Source organism: Lynx rufus, unplaced genomic scaffold, assembly GCF_022079265.1.
Source record: "Lynx rufus isolate CCGP_SWC_20201006 ecotype Redwood Valley unplaced genomic scaffold, mLynRuf1.p SCAF_2, whole genome shotgun sequence".
NCBI lineage: Eukaryota > Metazoa > Chordata > Mammalia > Carnivora > Felidae > Lynx > Lynx rufus.
In genome coordinates this window covers 164,495,034-164,518,003 of record NW_025814834.1, presented here as the reverse complement: position 1 = coordinate 164,518,003, position 22,970 = coordinate 164,495,034, and the positions used below count along the sequence as shown (strand labels likewise).

Genomic DNA, 22,970 nt, shown 5'->3' with positions numbered 1-22,970 from the left:
GTGTTGCATATGTTTCCTTTCAGGTTTTATAGTGGCCTGGGGAAAGCCAAAAGTGTATATACCTTCCACATAGTTCATTGTACAATATAAAATGTTCACATGAGAAAGATGTAACCCAAATCTCAAATAATTTAATTGGAAATGCACAGATATATGGGAAAACACAAAGATAAAATGTTTAAATTATATTAGTTTCTTTCTTCCTATTTTCTAATTAACCACTAATAACAAAAAAGGACTATAAGGTAAACCGGTATATTGAATAAAGCAAAAATATTCCTTCAAGCTACATCAAGCTATTATATGTTCATATCCACAGATGGTGAGCCATATAAATACAAAGCTATTATAAACTATAGTTGCTAATACCCTATGATAACTAGTTTTAACAAATCTAGCTCAATTAGAGGAAAAGTTATAATTAAACATATCTTTAAAATAAAAATATGGGAAAGTACTTATGGTAATTGCAGTTACCCATAATTTAGAAACTATTCATTAAAGACTCTACCATAAAAATCACATTAGTGGATAGTTCTTTGCCCTTGTGTTGCAAGTGAACTCTGTAATAGTTTAACATTATATTTATTATTATGAAATATGATAGTAAATTAAGGGTAGTCTCATTAAACAGCCAAACCTAATTAATCCAGTTCCCAGCAACTCATAATATATGCTAATTAAGCCAGGCACAGTACTCAAGTTTGCCTTGATCTATCTAAGAGGTAGAGATTAAAGATACCTTGAAAATAAAAATATAGAGAGCATTTGGGCATGTGCATTTGTACATAAGCAAATCAACGGGCTAACTAAGCAGGATTGCTAGGGAAAATAGTAAGCTACTTAAGAAAGCAAACATTTCCAATCATCTTTAGGAACTTTCCCAGTATATATTTACATAAATACAAAATATATGCTAATGTATTTCTTTAGGTTTTCTTCTTAATTCATTATTAATCTTTTGCCTCCCAATCTCTAGTAACACTTGGTTCACCTAGTTCCAGCACTTGTTCTGTGCTTAGAAGTTATAATAAAAGTGTGGGGTTTTTTTTCTTTCTTTCTTTATGTAACCAAAGTGTATGCTACCTCCGGGGTCCCAAGTCTTTCAATCACCTAGGGTCACTCCATCCCACTTTTCATGAAAAATTAGCTTTTTCACCATGGTCTTCATACATATCCTAGCTCAGAATCATCAAGAATTCCTAGGTTTGATATAATTCCTCTAGGTCATTCATGGCAATGATTTTCCTTCTGCTGGATTCTTGATCTACATTTTGCATACACTCTTACAATAGCTAACATCTTTACTACAGCCTTAGCATGATTTGGACCTATTCCTGGTGCCATCTTTTCCCCATAGGTCTCAAAGCATAAGGCTCTTGTGTTTAACAGACTTTCATTTGGGCTTAGGAAGATAATAAAGCACAGAATACTAGAAGATTATCCTTCATGTTCCTAAATACTCACCGACTATTGCCTATCACTGTTTCTCCATATCCTTGACCTCTTTCTTTTCCAGTGTCCTCTGTCTTCCAAGGGCTCTAACTGTCCCTCCAGGAGCTGGTGACAAACCAAAATATTTATTACTGAGTATTTCATTCTTCCTCTGTTCCACATACACTCAGACTATGTTCAAAAGTTCTACTCTTTTTCAAAATAAAAGCCCTATATTTCTAAACAATAGAACCATCTACCAAGGAGATGAATCGAACTACTCTCCTGGAAAGCAGTGGCAACTTAATTAAATAACCATATTTTCCCCAAATGTACACTTGCAAATTTTCTTTCACTTATTCATACAGTCCCTTCTAAATTGATCAGAACATATGTGGATTTAAAGTAGGTAATTGAAATAATGCACAATCTTGTTATTGTTATAAATCTTAATTTTTAAAAACTGTTTGTCAAAATGTATTCCTACACATAGTAATGAGTAAATTCTTACTAATATCTGCTTTACCAGGTAATTTCAAGCTAGTTTCAATGATAACTTATGCCTATAGGAGCACTAAATAGTTTGTCTTTTCTGTACTAAGTTAATATAGGCTAACCCTGACAACTTAAGTGAGATGTGAATCTCTCTACTGTGATGCAGTTATTTGAAGATATTTAGCCTTGATATATAGTTGATCACTTTTTTTTTATATCTTTTTTACATAGTTTTGTGTGAGAATAGAAAAGAATCCTGGCCTTGGATTTAGTATCAGTGGTGGAATTAGCGGACAAGGAAATCCATTTAAACCTTCTGACAAGGTAAGAAGTGAATTTCTTATTGACAGTTTTAATTAGGAAAACACTGTCTTCTACCAAAGGAAAAAAATGTCAGAAAAAACCTACTGGGCTTTAATAAACTAGCTAATTATTAATCCAATTACACACTTTTTCAGCACAAGGGAAACGGAATTCACTGCAGTGCTTGACAAATCCTAAGAATAGGGAGAAAATTAAGCATTCTCTTTGAAAGAAAAGGTTTTTTGGTTTTTTGTGTTTTGTTTTGCTTACATTTGTATATATTTTCAAAGAAAACTATACAGGCAATTTATAACAAGTTGTTTCCAAAAGTTTACTTGTAGATCACTTATTTGGGAAAATGTTTTCTCATAGTAACAGAATGATTAAATAATGCTTCATGGCCAGGGCCAGCTGACTGAAATCTCTTTAAGTTATCATGGTCATAATGTATTTCACTAATAGAAGTATGGACTGAAAGACCACCGAAAATAAATATTCTATGGGAAAATTAAAGTTAGCCATGGCAGAAAAATCAGGGCCTCCTCTTATGCTTAGCCCTGTTTGTCACACCATGAGTAAAAGTTCACCACTACCTCAATGCTGAACACCGAACATGCTGTCCAAATTCATATCTGGCCTGTATGATCCCATTGTGGACCTGGACCACCTGATTTTTTTTTTATTTTGGAAAAGTTACCCTGAGCTACCCTGCTGGCATCAGAGTTTAATGCTCTCAACTTTGAATCAATCAGTAATTATAATTATATTATAATTGATGATAATTGAAACTATTTGCTTTTGACCTCATCAAATTTAATTGCATTTAAGTGGCTTAAAACTTTGGGATGATGAAAACAGACAGAAATTAGATATGAATGAAACTTCCACAAGGTCTCGGTTTACCTCTGAGTCACAACCTGGGACTGATTCTTTCCACTTATCACTATTATTTAAAAAAAACAAAAAACAAAACAAAAAAACAAAAAAACCATACATCAATTTCTGATCATAAAACCTGCTTCTGAAAAACCATGGATGCCCCTGCTCTGGAGATTTCTATAGCCTGAAACAGGATTTTATCTCTTAATTTCCTCTACTTCTTCCATCTTCTTGTTTTCAAATATTGTTTGTGCCCTTCTTTGTTTCATTTCTGGAGAAGAAGAGAGGAAGAGGTAGACTATAAGGTAGAATTATTCACACCCAACATATTAAGATGGAAGGGACTATAAAAAATTCCCCAGTGGCTATAGATAAGCGTTCCTTTGGTCGACTGGTTGGAGCAGCTATTCATATATAAGTAATGTATATGAGGCAGCCCTATGTAATTAGGGGAGTGCCAGTTAGAAATGTCTGTGCATCATTAACTACTGCCTTTCTATTTTGAAATGATGTTGAGGATAACCATTGATATAGAATTAAAATACTCATGGTTTAGCAGGACCAAGTGTTTATTTAATTTTGATAAATTATCAATATATCTTAAGACAAAAAAATTATGAAAGTTCACAGTTATCAGAAACATATGGTGGTATTTTTAAAAGACTCAAATCATTATGTTTTATTCATCTTAACCCTTCTCTTTGCCTCTGGTTTCACATCTTCTCCCTAAATTCTTCCAATGAGAAGTTAATAATCTTATCATTCTTAAGACAGTTAAAATCCAAAAGACATGTTTTTCACTCCTTTCTCAAGAGCATGTACGTTTTTTATTATATTTTTGGAAGGTACAGGGTAATAAATGTTTTTAAATTAAGGATGAACAGATTGCTAAGTAGTCAAGAGGTCTGAATGCTGTTGATTTTCTGCTGTGATTTTCAAGTGAAAGAGACAGTAAATGTGAGACTTTAAAATTATTCCTGTAATTCTTCCACTGTGACAAATATGAACGCTTTATAACTATTAATTTAATTTCACATTTATGACATTTTGATGTCTGTAGTGAGACTGAACTATTTCTATGACATTATAATGTGCTCTTGTGGTTAAATACAATAGATATAAAGCTTGAATTGATACTGTGTCCACTGAAAGATTTCCCCTAAACACTTTTATTCACCTGATTCCTCTCTAAAACACTTCACAATCTGAAAAGTGAATCTCTATTATTGCAAAATTGGTGGGAGTAATTTTTTTTTTATATGAAGTTTATTGACAAATTGGTTTCCATACAACACCCAGTGCTCATCCCAAAAGGTGCCCTCCTCAATACCCATCACCCACCCGCCCCTCCCTCCCACCCCCCATCAACCCTCAGTTTGTTCTCAGTCCTTAACAGTCTCTTATGCTTTGGCTCTCTGGTGGGAGTAATTAAAACTTCCAAATCTGCAGAAGACTGTCAAGACTGCTCTTAATTTATTGACCACTTTTGATGTCACACCAAACATATGGTGGATATTTAATTAGAAGTGTCCAGAGGATCTAAGATATTGGCTCTGACAATTATTACAAGAATTTAATTCACTCACAAGGAAAGGGACTAATCTCTTGGAAATTCAGTTGCATCTCTTTAGCCCCATGTCCCATTCTTATAGTGGTTGCATAAAATTTAGAGTAGAACCCAATGCCTAAATTAAACTAAACTATACTAAACTAAACTAAACTTAAACTAAACTAAACTAAAAATGCCAAACAGTAAGAAAATGAAAATGAACTTTAAAAATACTCCTCTCTTCACTGCTGAAAAACAGACTGTTTTTTCATCAGGTGGCTGATTTACAGCTGAGGGTGAGGAGAACCAAATTAAACAGATGCTTAAATTCAACAGATACTACCTGAGTCAGGGTGGATGCTTTGTAAGGAGTCCTAGTCAAAGTTAAGCAAAAGCTTAAACTTTAATATGATATATATTCACTTTCAATAAACAACTCATGGATTAGAAATATTCTCCAGGGGCGCTTGGGTGGCTCAGTCAGTTGAGCGTCTGACTTCGGCTCCGGTCATGATCTTGCAATCAGTGAATTCAAGCCCCGCATCGGGCTCTGTGCTGACAGCTCAGAGCCTGGAGCCTGCTTCAGATTCTGTGTCTCCCTCTCTCTCTGTGCCTCACTCACGCTCTGTCTTTCTCTGTCTCTCAAATATGAATAAATGTTAAAAATAATAATAAATAATAATAATAATAATAATAATAAAATTTAAAAAATATTAAAAAAATATTCTCCAAAGCACACTGTATTATTTTACTTACTGTTGATGAATGAATGTATGACTGTTTTGTAATGACACTCAAAATTCTAAATATCCAAGATGCCTGCATGTCTTTAAGGCATTGAGAACTTTCTGTATAAAGTAGCCAGTAGATTTGTTCCATTCTCTTCATTATGATTAATGGGAACCACTGTTTCAGCCAAATATCAAGGTCTATTGTGAGACAGGATCCAAACGGATTGCCTATATATAGCCAGATAAGGAAAGCATGAAGTGTGAAGTAATCATCCCAAAACGCTGGAAGTATGAGAATAGGGCAAGAGTGAACTGTATTGTTCAGTCTGGTAGAAGTTCCAATTTAAATTCTGGGGTTGCATGAGTTTATGCAGAAAATACTTAAGACATTCCAAAAGCTAACTGAGGCTTTAGGAGGAATTCAGGATTAATCCAGATATGGGGACTATTTTGTACTGGACTTTGAGAGCTTCAGACAGCACCTGGTCTTATAAACTTAACTCCTCTCAAAGAGCGCAAGGTAGTCCTAATCAAATATAGTCTCCTGGGGCTAAATGGATGGAGTACCATTAGTCCTACAGCTTGTGTCATTGTCAGAACAAGGTTTAATAACTGAACAGACCAATTCACTTATCATGGAGTTCATTATTTTGGGCTCACTGCCAGGTGAAAACTGCTTTTACATACTTGGAAAGAGAAAACCAGATGAAAATGGCCCTATATACTGCTTGCCTCTGTCCTCCCAGTAAGTGGATGGAAGCCATGATCTGGTCTCTTATCATAGAGAAACATTGCTGTCAGGATAGCCATATGCTGCAGAGAGATGAAAGATTTTGATCTAACAAATCTGATGATAATAATAAAAGGAATAAGAATAATAGCCTTTAATTGAGTATCTACAATGTGCTGGTCACACTGTTAGGCTCTTTATGTACATGCACTTATCTGATCTTCCTAACAACTTGTGTTAGTTGAGTATTATTATCTGTCATTTTGCTGAGGCCCAGAGGTGTTAATTAACTTGTCCAAGGTCATTTGGGTAATATGTGGCAGACAAGATTTGAACACAAATTGATCTGACTCCAAATCCTTTTCTCTTAATAAGCACTATGATGCATGCCACACTCTGCAAATGCCACTTAGCGGAAGAGCCACATGACAAATTTATACCCTGTAGAGTTGAGACTAATATGATATTCTAATATTGAAAGTATTACAAAATCCTTTAATTAGTCAAGTCTAGATATTTGCTTCAACAAGTCCTTGGAAGTCAGCATGTATTCTCCATTGAACCTAGATAATTAGAAGCAGACTGTACACAGTGGATTGCTAAGCAATTATATAACTTCTGCACTAAGGTATCATTAGAGTGGTGATTCTGCCAGTGGAAGAAACCACAATAATCTCTGCCTATTTTTAAATGTACATGGGATAATAACTCACGATTGCAAAATTCAAATAATTGACCAATACAGTTTCCACTGGATGTTGTTAGAAAGAAGAGACTGGATTAATGGATGACTGATACTGTATTGTTGTAGTGACTTCGTAAGTCAGCCCAAGACTCTGTAGATGAGTGAATTTTAAATGATGCGTTCACATAGTTCATCATTCAGAGACTGCTATCCCTCCTTGCCTTATTTAAGGAGGAAGGATTAAGCTCCTAAAGTTTAAAGATATTAAAGAAAACTCTTAGTCACTTTTTCTATATATTCTAAAAGTATAGTACTGAACAGTCCCACAAACAATCATCTAGTCATAGTATCAAAATGAAAGCTATATTATGTATATCCTCAAAATACTTGATATCAGGAAATACACATACTGGGGCACTGGGACCAAAGAATCACTTATTCTCCACCATTTCATCATAATACCCACATTCAATTGATGCCATAGAGTCCACCCATATTTCCACGGATTTGGGCAGTCTGTATGTAGACACAGAAATGAAAAAATGAAAAATTTAAAAATGCCTTAATTCGTCTACAGTACAGGTGAAGTCCCAAGCCCAAGAAAAATACTGTAAACATGGCAAATGTGAAATATAATTGCCAAGAAACCCTAAATAAATGTTCTGGAATTTCAGAATAAGTTATTATATTCTATCCTACGTCACTTCTAAAAGATTGACTCCAGATGCCAAAACAGCCTGCAACAGGACTCAACTTTACACTCTTCCTTCAACACCTAGAAAAACAATGGGATTTTTTCTTTGTGTGGAGATGAGTACTACATCAAATGAAAGTTTTTATATGATAAATATTAAGAGAAGATGTATTCTATGAGCAGAATCAAAGCATTTACTTGATACCTTTACTCAGGAATAATAATACTCAGAGGCACACTGGGCAGTGGCAAGTTAGAAAATGCACAAGAATAACTTTCCAGTTTTGCTTAGATTCATGGCATTGGGTAATTTGTAAACAAAAAGATTCAAAAGATACGTTCTTGGCCTATGAAAAAGTTACATGCCATATGTCTATTTCTTGTCATGTATTCTTCACAGATATAACAATCAAGAATAGCAAACACATTTGTCTAGAACTCCACATAGCATGTGATTTATATTTACTACATAAATATTAAACTGCATATAAAGGGGCACCTGAGTGGCTCGTTTGGTTAAGCATCCGACTTCGGCTCAGATCATGATCTTGCGGTTTGTGAGTTCAAGCCCCACATCAGGCTTGCTGATATCAGCCTGTCAGTGCAGAGCCTGCTTTGGAACCTCTGTCCTCCTCTCTCTGCCCGTCCCTTGCATGTGCTCTCCCCCCAAAAAATAAAATAAAATAAAATAAAATAAAATAAAATAAAATAAAATAAAATAAAACAAAACATAATACATTCTTGGTTTCAAATGTGTGCAACTGCAAAGCCCTTTTTCTTTAACGTACACTTTCTAAAAAGTTACACAGATAACAAATGAAAACATTAACATATATAATTTCAAATAATATAGCAATATAGAGAGAAACAAAACAAAAGAAAAACAAAAACAAAAACCTTCCTTGTCACTCCACGCTATACTGCCAATGCACAGCCTTGGCCACTTCATCAGTCAGTGTGTCAGGAATTTACAACTGTATGCCTTCCAGACATTTACCACTGGCCTTTTTGACCTCCTGAGTTCACTGCCATCTCTGAACAACACTTCTAGCAAGGTCTAACTATACAACGATGTGTTAGCCATTATATAAAGCCAAATTAAGTCTAACAGAATCATAGTTTGACTGAATATAGCTTACAAAATAATTTTTCACTTAAAAAATGTTATTTTAGCATAAATGACAGAAAAAGTTTTCACTGAATTCTTCACTTTTCACTTCATTATTTTGAAATGGACAGATAGTGTCAAAAATTATACCATCGAAGGGGCTTTGAGGAAGTCTACAGTGATGATAATCAGAAAGCTGATTACCGATACTATTTTAGGAATTGCTTCAAAGAAGAATCCACAGGCACCTACAGTAACCTACTCCTATTTTTAATAGTTTCTACTATTTTATGCCATATAGGAAGCTGGAAATAGAAGCTACGAGAGGTCCTGACAGAATCAGTAAACTGTAGGAAGCTCAGCAACCCAAATATTCAGTAGCAGTTGAGGTGGTTTATTAAATATAGACTTCAAAGAATTCATAAAATAAAAGAAATGAAAACATGTTTTTATTTTTTCCAAAGAGGCAAAAATCTGAAAAGACAGTGTGTGAAGGAGTGTCATGATTTGTCTTTAAGAGAAAATATGAAAATCAAATGAGAGAAACCTTTTTTAAGCTCAGGAATTTCACCAAGAAGTGAGCAGGAAGCAAAGGTACTTTCAGTCACCATGGACAGACAGCCCAGAGATGTTTCACTGTTAGTTAATAATTGGAATACTGGAACAATTAATAAATGGAAAATTAGGGGTGCCTGGGTGGTTCAATCAGTTGGGCGACCAAGTTTGGCTCAGGTCATGATCTCACAGCTCGTGAGTTCGAGCCCCACGTCAGGCTCTGTGCTGACAACTCAGAGCCTTGGAACCTGCTTCGGATTCTGTGTCTCCCTCTCTCTCTGTCCCTCCCCTGCTCACACACTGTCTCTCTCAAAAATAAAAACTAAAAAAAATTTTTTTAAAGAGTAAAATTATAATTATAAGGTAATTAAAGCCAAATATAATTTTAACCCATATATTCAGAAAAGAATACTTCATGATGATCAGCATCAAACCATAAAAAGATTCTAGTAGTTAATTTGTCATTTCTTAAGGAATCTCAAATAAAGGGGAATAAATAAGTTATTTTGGATGCTTTTAGCAAATCAGAAAAGCAATATCTTGAAAAATATACATATATATGGCTATAATATAAATACGTATATTATGTATATATATGTTATTTGGCTACTAAGCATATATATTTAGAATATATATTTATATACCATCTATAGTGGTATTTATGTATATTTAGTATATATAATACAGATTTTTAAAAAAATTTTGGCTACTAAACAAACCCTTAAAATGACCTCAAAGAAGGATACAAGTCTAAAGAGCAAACAATGTGTAGTTCTTCCTCTCCATTATAGTGCCACCAGGATGTTTGTAATCATGTAGTTAATTTCTATGGGTTTTAACAGTCTCTGTGTTGCTCCAATGAATTATTAGTAATTTTTTTTACAAATGAAGGTGAGTGATTTCCTTGTTAATGTTTATTTAAAAACTTGTGAAAAGGAGTTTGGTGTTCCTTTAAACATCTGTGCAGAATATTTTTGTGAAATTTTTAGTGGACTTTGGTCAGTTGTAGCATATTTATATCTCTGTTTTTTTGAGGCTCAAGTTTTCTAGGCTTCTAAACAATGATTTCTGTTTATCTTTTATGGATTTTATATTTCATTGTTTTGTTGACTTAAGTTCATTCGTACACTGAAGCATCATATTCAGCTGCTAATGCCTCTTTTTCTTCCTCTCACTCTTCCCACTCTCCTTCAGTTTCTAATGACCATGGTATACATTTCTTGTCTTGGTACATATAGATTCCTCAGTTGTTAAGGTAGCAAATTGCTCAAAGCCAAAGATTTGATACTCAGCAGTTAGTCTTAAAATATTTTATGATCACACTCCTGATTCATACTGAGGAAAACTATTGATAATAATACCTTTATCCTTGATGTGGCACGTCTTCCACTAATCACAGGGGTTAAATTTAGTCTATTTTATATGTGTAATGCTGTTTCTATGAGCCACATCCCAGCTTCATATTAACTTGGTCCAACCCATGAAAAAAAATTATTTGCCCTTTTTTTGCAAAAAACAAAAACAAAAACAAAAAAAACTTTAAAAGCTATTGAATCTATAGCTGTGTTTGCTCTGAGTCACTTTTTCCTCCAAAAATACTTTTTGAACTATCTTAAGTATATGAGAGCATAAAATACTATATTCTATGATATTTAACCAAGGTGTTCTGAATTGTAATGGTAATAGTATGCAATATTTATTTGAGATATGGCCTTCCTGGAAACCAATTTCTTACTGTCAGCTAGAGCCAAGATTTTTCAGAATTTTAAAGAAAAACATATTTCATAAATTGAAGTTACAGTTCCCTTAAGACAAGTTCTATTTTGGGGTCTACATTTACAATCGCTGAGACTGTCACAGTCATTCACCTTCATCATTAAAAAGCCATATAAAGTCCCTTTCTCCTCTAAAGTTAGAACGTTCAATGTTCACCTTGTAGACTAACTTTCTGAGTCCATTAAAGTTTATGTCCAGAGGTCTATAGACTAGGGAACCAGTAAGACAAGGTCTGATTTTAACTCCATGAAGAACTTCCCATACTCGTGACTTTTCAAAATTACTTGTGAAAAGTAAAACTTTTTTAAAAACCCATTCTGGGTACTTTTAGAAAAAAAACAATTTATGACTTGCACAAAGAGTGATTTTATTTTTTTTTATATGAAGTTTATTGACAAATTGGTTTCCATACAACACCCAGTGCTCATCCCAAAAGGTGCCCTCCTCAATACCCATCACCCACCCGCCCCTCCCTCCCACCCCCCATCAACCCTCAGTTTGTTCTCAGTTTTTAACAGTCTACAAAGAGTGATTTTAAAAAAAAATGGGGAAGAAAAATGAAATGGCAACAGGTTCACCTATTAGTAGCATCTGGCCAGCCCTCTCTAGATTAGCTCTGGTTCAAACCTGTGGGGTCCCTCTGTGATGCATGAGTCCAGGGAGGCTGTGTCTGACTCAAGCACACCCAGATATTGGTGTCTGAGGAAAGCAAACATATATTCTTCAGAAAGGGCTGCAGCACATATTTTGCGGCTCTGTTGTGAGATGCTGTCTAGAGGGGAAAGTCATTATGCTGGTCGGGAGATGTTACACATTAGAACAACACACTCAGAAATGCCATAAGCCAGTAACTAGACTCTAACAGCTATTACTACAAAGAGCTAACACTCCTGACTTGGAGCTATGAAAGGAAGTAGCACCTGAAAGTTACTAAGAACCATCAGAAAGCCCTCTAGTTGGCACCCATGTCCACTACTGAGAGTGAACAATAATTGGAGCCATTATCACTGAGAGCCACCACTAGGAAACCACAGATGAGATAGCAGAGACTTCCCAGCTCTCTTCCTGTCCTCTTCTCTAAACAGGAGATGCAAATCCTTTTATCTGATGGGCATTCAAGAGAAAGATAACAAATGTTGGCCTTTTAATATACTCCCAATTGAGGGTAAAGAAGAATTTTCAGGCAATCAATCTAGTACAATTGGAGACTCAGAAACTCTCAATATGGGTTTTACTGGCTATAAAGACCTTGGATTGTAGCTCAGATTTCAGACTTTCAATAATTATAATAACATTTATTGATGCTACACTGAGTGCCATGCACTATTCTAAGTATGTTTGCATGTATTTACTCAATCCAATAACTATGAGGTATGTGCCATTTCCATGCCCATTTTACTGATGAGGAAAAGATAAGTACACAAAAGTTAATTAACTTGCCCAAAGTCACCAAATAATGAATGGTAAACATAGGCTAGCTCTAGAGCTATGCTCTTACTCACTTCTTACACTATGGGGAAGGCAGAAAAAAAAAATGCCCCCCTAAAGATAGCCACATCCTAATTCCTAGAACCTGTAAGTATGTTACATTACATGGCAAAGGGACTTTGCAGGTGAGCTTAAATTCTGGACCTTGAGGTAAGGAGATTATCCTGGATCCAGGTGGGCCCAGTCTAATCATGTAGGTGAGAGAATGTTCCTTGGCTGTGGTCAGAGGGACATATGAACATAGATAAATGGTCAGAGAGATGAACAATTGCTGACTTTGAGGATGGAAAACGGGACAATGTGCCAAGAAATGTGTTCATTTACTAGAAGCTGGAAAAGGCAAGGAAACAGCTTCTCCCCTAGATATTCCAGAAAATAATGCAGTTGTGCCAAAACCTTTGTCTTAGCCCCATTAAGACCTGTTTTGGACTTCTAACCTACAGAGCTGTAAGATAATAAAATTGTGATATTTTAAGCCACGAAGTTTGTGTTAACTTGACAGCAGCAGCAAAAATACTAACATATACAACCTTGTTGAAAAAGAGTTACTGAGGCATTTTCCTTCCTTGGGCAAAATGGTCTTGCTATAACCTTAGGTATATAGGTTGTTTCGCTTGTTTTGAATGTATTACATGATAGTTTGTCCCACATTTATCACTCAACCAAATATTATAAGAAGCTAAACATACTTGGGGCACCCAAGTGGCTCAGTCAGTTAAGAGTCCAACTCTTGATTTCAACTAAGTTTCATTGAGTCCGAACCCATGTGGGGCTCCGCGCTAACAGTACAGAGCCTACATGGGATTCTCTCTCTCTCTCCTCTCTCTACATTCCCCCCTCTGCTTGCACTCTCTGCCTCTATCAAAATGAATAAATAAACTAAAAAAAGAAAAGAAAAGAAACTGGACATACTTTAAATCTTGCAGCAGAGTTATAAAATAGATAATGCCATGATGTGGATCTTTGATAAGTACATGATGGTTTTTTACCAAACAGTAGGAAGTTATTACTCTAACATTTAGAATACAAATAGTTTGATTCCTTACCAAATTCTGTCATCAGTGCCAAAGTATTCTTTGAAGTCTCAGATAAAATGAATTTGTTGAAAAGATGAATGACACATTACTATAATGAGATTTCCCAAAACTGCATCAAAGTCATCAATATTCATCATAGCAGAGGCCACAAAATGGGTTCAGAGTTATTTTTTTTTCCTATGGCTGTATTTATGTACATAAATAGAATGAAAAATCAGGGCACTGGCCTTTGCAGGCAATCTTTTTGGAAACATTCCACTTACACAAATAATGAATGCCACAGAGCATTATCAAAGATAACACACATTGCTATCTGTTTCAACTAATGTGGCAGTATGCAGCCTGATCAGACATGTATGTATATATAAAGGAAAAAAAATATTATACCAGTGGGCACTAACAGTTAACATACAGTGTAGTAATGGTTTCAGGGGTAGAATTTAGTCAATCAATAAATTTCATCAACTAAGAAACTAATGTTGATTTAAATGTTTTAAAAGGGAGGGGCACCTGGGTGGCTCGGTCGGTTAAGCATCTGACTTTGGCTCAGGTCATGATCTCAGTTTGTGAGTTCCAGCCCCGCCTCGGGCTCTGTGCTGATAGCTCAGAGCCTGGAGCCTGCTTCAGATTCTGGGTCTCCCTCTCTCTCTTTCCCTCCCCCACTTATGCTCTATCTCTCTCTGTCTCTCAAAAATAAATAAATGTAGACAATTCTTTTTAATTTTTGAAAAAGGGAAAAAATAAAATGATTTAAAAAAAGAAATATTAAAGCTTTAGAAAGCAGCAATAAATGCTTTGGAAGACTCAGGCCACCATAAGAGTAAGCTTCAAAGCAAGTCTTCAGAACAGCGATTGAATCCCACAGAGCTTTGTGATGGATGAAATTAAACCTGTCACGTACATTACACTTGTATTCTTTCAGCAGTCAGGTTGTGGAGCATTACTATTCCTCCCAACATTGCAGATAGAATACCCATAATTTAGCTCTTATGGTCTGGATTCATGCAAACATTATTAAAAATGGCTCCCATAGAATAAGCTGAAGAAAGGCAATCAAAATTAACTAGGAGCCCAGACTTTGACTGCTGGGATAAAGTAATATTCAAAACAACTTCACCTCTGGCACCCAGAGATGTAGTGGCTTATTTTGGGTAACAGTGACAATCTGCCTGTTGCACAGAGACCCCGAGGGCAAAGAGGGGGACTACCAGAGGGACCAATTGCACATACAATGTCCTGGACTGATGGCATGAGTGCTATATGCCCAATGTGTACAGGGCTGTAAAAATTATATTTATTTTCATGACCAGTGCCATTCACTGGTCGGGTGGATTAACCATCATGCCTTATTTTACTGTCCTTTTCAACCAGTTTTCTTATTCCTTTTGAATTGACCATCTGTACAACTGAAGCTGAGCACTCTGTCACTCTGAACAGTGACATTATTAACCTATTTTTTTTAAGTTTTATTATTATTTTCTTAATGTTACATGTAGGACATAATCATTATAGAAAAATTAGAAAACACAGAGAAGCAAAAAAGGAAAAAATATACATTATATACATATATGAAGTGTCATTACCCAGTAACAACCACTGTTAATGTTTAAGAATATATCCTTCCAGGGGCGCCTGGGTGGCTCAGTCGGTTGAGCGTCCGACTTCAGCCCAGGTCATGATCTCGCGGTCCGTGGGTTCGAGCCCCGCATTGGGCTCTGTGCTGACAGCTCGGAGCCCGGAGCCTGTTTCAGATTCTGTGTCTCCCTCTCTCTCTGACCCTCCCCTGTTCATGCTCTGTCTCTCTCTGTCTCAAAAATAAATAAACATTAAAAAAATTAAAAAAAAAAAAAGAATATATCCTTCCAGATATTTCCCACATAAATATGTATATAAACATGTTTCAGCAAAGACAGGATCATAGCATAAGAATAGCATCACACAGTATAATGTTTTATTGCCCTCTTGTTTCACTAAGCACTAGTGAACTTCTATGCCTGCCATTTAAGACTTCATTTTTAATGACCACATATCATACTACTGTATGAGTTTACTGTAATTTAATCAATTCCCTGTTATTAGACTTTTATGTGTGGTTGGTATTTTTATTATTACAGATAATTCTATGATTAATGTATTAGTAAATGAATGTTGCCACTTGTCCAATTACTTCCTTAAGATAAGTTCTAGAAGTTGAATTACTCGTTAAAAGTTATGCAGTTTTCTAAAGATCTTGATGACTGTCTGTCGTTCCATCTTTAATTTTTTTTTCTTTAATATTTGTTTATTATTGTGAGACAGAGAGACACAGAGTGTGAGCAGGGGAGGGGTAGAGAGAGAGAGGGAGACACAGAATCCGAGGTAGGCTCCAGGCTCCAAGCTGCCAGCACAGAGCCCGACGCGGGGCTTGAACTCACAAACTGTGAGATCATGACCTGAGCCAAAGTCAGCTGCCCAACCAACTGAGCCACCCAGGCGCCCCTGTAGTTCCATCTTTAAATGGGAAGGAAAACTGCTTAAAATCAGAAAGATAAAAACCATTCAGATGCTTTAAATGAATAATTCATAAAGATCTGAAATGCTAAATAAAAACACACAAAGACGTATTTCAATTCGGGTCTTTTTGTTAAACCATCACACACGCATATAAAGCTAATGGGCTTAAGGGAGAGTCATCAAGTTTACAAATCAACAATTAAGATGATTTACTGAATAACAGGCAATGACATTAAAATATTATCTTCTATTCTATTAATACTTCTTAGGAACAAAAAAATAATAACTGTATTAAGATATAATTTTTATACGTTGATATATATTTTTATATAGATTATTTATATTTTTAATTTTTTTATAATTCTTGTTTTCTTGGCTTTTACTATATTGTGAGCTCATTGAAGCCAAAAATTATATTCTGTGTATCACTATAACACTAGCAATCGAAACCTAGCATATGGTAGACATTCAATAATGCTTGCTTTATATACATGATCAAGAAAATTGTTTTGATTTTTTATAAACTAAATTAATCAATTTAGGGGTTTTGTAACTATGTGGGTCGAAACTTTATGCTTGGAATTTTTTTATGCTTAATTTGTTCATACACATTTTCTATTAAAATTCCCAGTAACGTACAAAGTAATACTGATTAAAATAAACCAATATTTACATGTAATTCTGATAAGGTTTTTAAAGTGTACACAGATTACAACCTATTGAATAGAATACATTTTCAATGAAGAATACCTTAGGACAATTTCAGAATTATATGGAGAATGGCTTAGTACCATATTTCAAACTATTTAAGAAAGCGATTAAGACTATGCTATGAGATTAATTTATAAATTATAAGTGTATTTTAAAAACAAGATAAACCTTTGTTATCCAAATAAGATGTTGCTTCTCTCAAACTTGACTTAAAGAGTGGTACCTTGCTTAAAATGCTGTAATAATCTTTGAAGCTTACATATGTAAACTTTTTCTAGTCTGTCTTCATTGTTTCTATGTGAATGAAAAAAATTTTTTTAACTAGGGCTAGTTCTTGATAATAATCCTAACCTCTGTTACTTCTGACTTATAGGGTATCTTTGTTACTAGGGTTCAGCCTGATGGACCAGCATCCAATCTGCTGCAGCCTGGTGATAAGATCCTCCAGGTAAGAGAGATAAAAAGCATTGTTTTCAAATGACAACATAAAACAAATATGTATCCATGTTATTAAGTTGAATGACTTGAATTAAATGATTGGCAATAAGTCCTTCTCACATTTTTTATTTGCCTTTATTTGGGGGGGGTTGAGAGGCAAGTCAGAAACAAATTCAATCTCATATAATTCTTTACATTCCACGATTTGGCATATGGTAGATGGTCTGCATATTTTTGTTTATATGAATACTGTTATTTGGTAATGGAAGAAGAATTGATACATACAAGAATCTATGCATAGCTATCAAATATGAGTCATGAGGTACCAAAATAGGGTATCTATGTGACTTTGGATGAGGAAGAAGGGACTCGTCCATATTTAATTCTCAACAGTAAGCTTATTACTGTTTGAAAACTGTGAAACACATGGTTATATCTCCCTCCTCCCCCTTCTCAGATGCTTGAACAAGCACCTATATATAAGATGACTTATTAAAATGTACTGTCTGAAAGAAAGGACTTTTTCTCTAACTTAAAGCTCTGTGGAACAGAAAAGGGTCACTCCAGTAAACAGCTAAGTAAATGCTTGGTATAACCATTTTGCTTTCTTTGTTCCTCTCTCTGAATTCACTTCTGCTTAATTATTTCCTACATTGCAAAGAAAGGGACTTAAGTATCATCAGTTTATTTAAGCTTCAGTATTTTGACTTATGACCCCAGAAATTTCTCGCTATATCACTAGGCGGAAGTATCTTTCATCACAGATATTTAAGCATTTGGAGCAATTATGAAATGGTTCAACATAATCTATCAGGACACTGGGAAGAAAAGACATGTCAGAAAGGATCCTTCTAGATTGGCTCTGCAAACATTTACAACAATGCAAGGGCCCAATACAACTCAGCTCTGAGGAGATCTTCTATCTATTTACCAAACACTTTCAAAAAGTTATAGGAAAGTAGAAACCCTATATAACTATATATACATATATTTTAATATTTTATTCCCAGAAATATTTTTTATTTTTTTTATTTTTTAAGTTTATTTATTTTGAGAGAGAGAGAGAAAGCACAAGCAGGGGAGGGGCAGAGAGAAGGAAAGACAGAATCCCAAGCAGGCTCCACATGATCAGTGCAGAATCCAACATGGGACTCGAACTCACCAACTGTGAGATCTTGACCTGAGCAGAGATCAAAAGTCAGATGCTTAACCAATTGCGCCACCCAGGTACCCCAGAAATATTTTTTTTAATGTTTACTTATTTTTGAGAGAGAGCTTGAGTGAGGGAGGAGCAGAGAGAGAGGGAGATGGGATCCAAAGCAGGCTCCGCGCTGAAAGCACAGAGCCTGATGAAGAGCTCGAACTCACAAACCTTGATATCATGACCTGAGCCGAAGTTGGGTGTTTAACTGAGTGAGCCAACCAGGTCCCTGCTCAGAAATATTTTAAACTAACTAGCAGGATCATGAAAACTCAAGTTTTCAAAAATCATAGTTCTCTGAAAAGACTATGGGTTGCTCCGACCTGTAGCATTGTCACAGTAGAAACAGCATCCAACAGGTTTGAGTCCAGTCCATGAAGGCAGAAGACCAAGCCAGCAGTTGATCTCTAGAGTTAAAACATTGAAACAAAATACACACATAAAATAATCTGAATTTATTTTTGCCATTTTGTTCTGTAAGTTCTATATTTTTGGATTTCCTAAATAGCCCTTTGATCTTAAGCATTTTATATCATATCTATGGGACTCACAACTATGTGTAGAATGAACTGTGGTTTATGTTATATCTAAGGTCCTCTCAGCTTAAATATTCAACTCTTCAATGATTTTATAAATTTCGATGGAAAACAGTCAAGAATAAGTTAACAATGTAGTTTCCTAACACTTGGTAAGTGCTACTGTTTAGCAAAGGAAAGGGCTAGTTTTGTTTTGTTTTTTTTTCTCTACTGAATTTCAAACAATTATTTTGAATATCTGAGCCTGAAAAAAAGGTAGGCAGTTAATCTCAGATCTCTGATCTTTGGAATGCCAGGCTGCTTAGAGAAGTCTCCCATAACTTGAGATAAGGCGAAGAGTTGTCTTCATTCATGACAGAGGTAGCAAAAGAAAGATTTTTCTCTCTGGATTCAGGAGAATCCAGATATAATGCATAATATATGTTTATGTTACATGCTAAAATGTTACATATCCATATACCTATAGGTAGGTGATAGATGATGGTAGATAGATGGATAATCAGTATAGATGAATACAGATATACTGAATAAGGGAAATGAGAAATCAGTGTCTAGTCTCAGGGTTAGAATACTCTTCTCTAGCTGTGCAATTCTAGAAGGCTTATATGTAGGAACATGGGAGTTTAGTATTTCTAGTCCTTAAGAGGTATACAGCAACAGCAAAGTGCACTAAGGAATCATTTCCCAATGCAAGAAGTAGGAAGGAATCATAAACCCAATCTGTTAAAAGCCAAAAATCTGCAGAAGAGCTGCACCCGGGTTAGCCCTTCTCTCCACAAATGACTATGAAAGATGTAACATTTTATTTTTTGCTTTGGAACTCATTTGTATCAAGTACAATAAAATCAAAATTCTTTTTCAGCAAAAGAAAAATGCACATAGACCTTAATCAAATGAATTACTATATTCACAGTTTTACTCATACTAGTTAAAAAGCAGACATGGGTTATACTTTCAGAAAGAAATAGGAGGATCTTTGCTCCTTACTGGAGCAAATTTATTTACAAGCCTTGTTACCAATGTAACAGCCTAGAAAATCAAGGTAAAAGGAACAAAGAAATAAACAAAAATCAACAAATGAGCTCCCTAAGTGATGGGAGTTATTGGGTTTGATCTAACCCAGTAGCAAATAACTAAAGAGATATTAAGTAGCAAAAAAGATATACCTTTCCTAAATCTCCACCAAACCCCAAATTTATTATATAAGAGCTGTCCCCTTCTTTGTCTAGAACTTATTTTACCCACTATTCTCTTCTTACTCTGCTATGGGATCAGGAACATGTCATAGGAATTACATGAAGAGGTGTGCATGAGAGGATGATCTTAATTAAAATATATTTGCATGATGTTTCCGACATTTCACTGTTCATTTTTCCAGAATAAATACACTATAATTAATGAGCATATTCAAATGACCTACTGTGTTTAGTGAGTCATGTTGCTTTATGAACCTGTTAGATGAGAAGCTAGCGCCATGCTGGGAGACTTGAACCCTCCCAGCCTCATCTTCCTACGTAAAGTCAAATCCTACAGGAGTGAGAGAGAACAATAAAAGCACATTCATCACAAAAAAATTATTAGATTGAACCATGTGAATTTGCCAATATTTGACCATTTTTGAAGTAGTGATTTTGTTGGTTTAACATCATAGTTTCTTTTTTTTGTAACGTTCTTTCCAGTTAAAAAAATTTCAGTCTAACTTATTATACATTTTAAATGTAAAATATGTTAAAATGTAGAAAATGTAGGGGTCTCTGGGTGGGTCAGTTGGTTAAGCATCCAACTTTGGCTCAGGTCATGACCTCGCGGTTTGTGGGTTAGAGACCCACGTTGGGCTCTGTGCTGACAGCTCAGAGCCTGGAGCCTGCCTTGGATTCTGTGTCTCCCTCTCTCTCTGCTCCTCCCCTGTTTGTGCTCTCTCTCTCTCTCTCTCTCTCTATCAAAAATAAATAAAAACATTAAAAAATTTTTAACTATAGAAAATCTATTAATTATAGTTATTCTGTTGAAAAATGAATAGACTAGAGAAAATAATATATTGTACTTGATATTTAACATGATTCACAGTTATAGCATAATGCTCATTTAAGTAAGTATATTACATATTATATTACATATTATATTTATAAGTATAATATTCTACTATATGACCGTAGTCAAAATATTCTCATTTGTCTGTCCACCCCTAGTCCACACACAAGTGCCTAACTTTGGCAGGAGAAAAGAAATTAAATGATTTATAAATACTTATTAATGACATCCAAATTTTACCAGTCATCAAAACAGATTTTTCTCATATAAGGTATACTAATATGATACATAATTGCAGATCATTTCATACTCTCTTCTACCTTACCATAATTTTAAGAGTTTCCCAAAATATATTCCTGGTCTATGGCTATATCTCTAAGATACCAAAATAAAATAATCAAAAGATATGATAATTCAAAAAAATAAGGTATTTCCCCCTTGTTTTCTAGTCATAAGAAACTCTGGTTGTACAATTCATATAAACAATTCAAGAACCCACTCTCAACAAACAAGCCTATCAAGTTTCAGCTAGCTGTCAGTAGGTTGTTTGACTTGGAGTGTCTTATCAAGAGAATTTACTCTTGATTGAGCAGGAGTTGGGTGCCTTGGATGGCTCAGTCAGTTAAGCATCTGATCTCACAGTTCATGAGATGGAGCTCCGCATCAGGCTCTGTGCTAAGCAGCATGGAGCTTGCGTGGGATTCTCTCTCTCTCTCTCTCTCTCTTTCTCTATCAAAAAAAAAAAAAATAGAGAAAGAGAGTGATCAGGAGTTACCCCAAGCTTAACAGGGAGGAGAAAGGAGTATAAGTAACAGGAGGAATAGCTGTGGGCTAGCCTGGCAACACTGTTAAGGAGCAGAGGTGAGAGACTCAATTCAGAATGAGTGAGTGTGGAGTTCAAAGAGAGAATACTGGAGAGAGAAATTGCAGGCTTAAAGAAAGAAAATCCTAGAATTTTAAGATTTTGTACTGAGTTGGAGAACTGAAACACGAAGGGGGCTTAGAATGGGGAGGAGGTGGTGAGATACAGCTTTCAAGGCTCAGAATGTGAGAAAAAAAGTTTAGACTTCCCAAAAGTCTAAATGAAATGTCCACAGATGCCTGAATCTGTCATATACAGATATATAGTGTTGTATCTGTATCTGACCACCGGATCAAACCTTCCTTGTCTGAATGGAAGTTTTATACATCTTTGAATGACCAGTAGGTATGGTTAGCTGCTAACAGTGTTATCTTACTTAGCTTAGCATATTTCTTCAACACCTCAAAACAAAGTGCTTCTGAGAAGCCATAATTAATGTCACAAAGCCCATGCACTAAATATCGTGCCTTTTACTCATAAGACCCGATTTCATACTTGGATACTTGGAATCTTTTGCCTACCTTTCCAGACCATCAAGGAGAAACCCTCTGGATCCAGGCACATCGTCAGAAGCAGGAAGTCATAGCTGACAGTTTCACTGTGCAGGAAGGGAGAGAAACTTCTTTTATTTATTTTTTTTCACTATATGAAATTTATTGTCAAATTGGTTTCCATATAACACCCAGTGCTCATCCCAAAAGGTGCCCTCCTCAATACCCATCCCCCACCCTCCCCTCCCTCCCACCCCCCATCAACCCTCAGTTTGTTCTCAGTTTTTAAGAGTCTCTTATGCTTTGGCTCTCTCCCACTCTAACCTCTTTTTTTTTTTTCTTCCCCTCCCCCATGGGTTTCTGTTAAGTTTCTCAGGATCCACATAAGAGTGAAACCATATGGTATCTGTCTTTCTCTGTATGGCTTATTTCACTTAGCATCACACTCTCCAGTTCCATCCACGTTGCTACAAAGGGCCATATTTCGTTCTTCAAGAAACTTCTTTTAAAAGACAGAAACAAAATTCAAAAAGTACAGCAGGGTCATTAAGTATAGACTATAAGGTGTTTCCCAATGGCATCCCTTAAATTATCTGAGCCACCTCAGATTCTATCCCTTGCTTCAGGATTTCACAATGTATTAAGCATTTCAGACCCTGAAAAATCTTTCAAACTTATATTTCCCAACATATTTAACCATACATCCCTCTTAATAACAACATCAATTAACTACCTCCACAGGA

The 22,970-nt window shown here is 35.4% G+C and overlaps 1 protein-coding gene and 1 long non-coding RNA gene across 3 annotated transcripts in view; one reads left to right on the top strand and one right to left on the bottom strand.

Annotated features, from left to right (window-relative positions):
- The window catches only part of LRRC7 (leucine rich repeat containing 7), a 448,351-nt gene that overhangs the window by 415,377 nt on the left and 10,004 nt on the right, over window positions 1-22,970 (top strand). For both annotated transcript variants that reach the window (XM_047084407.1, XM_047084406.1), the window contains 2 exons: window positions 2,161-2,253; window positions 17,042-17,116. In XM_047084407.1, the coding sequence (XP_046940363.1) occupies window positions 2,161-2,253; window positions 17,042-17,116 (168 nt within the window). The remainder of the gene's footprint in view (window positions 1-2,160; window positions 2,254-17,041; window positions 17,117-22,970) is intronic.
- On the bottom strand, window positions 1,344-22,345 carry LOC124515487 (uncharacterized). The gene is made up of 3 exons (XR_006962824.1): window positions 22,258-22,345; window positions 18,631-18,714; window positions 1,344-1,560 (listed from the first exon to the last, which is right to left on the bottom strand). It is a non-coding gene; the product is annotated as an uncharacterized LOC124515487 (long non-coding RNA).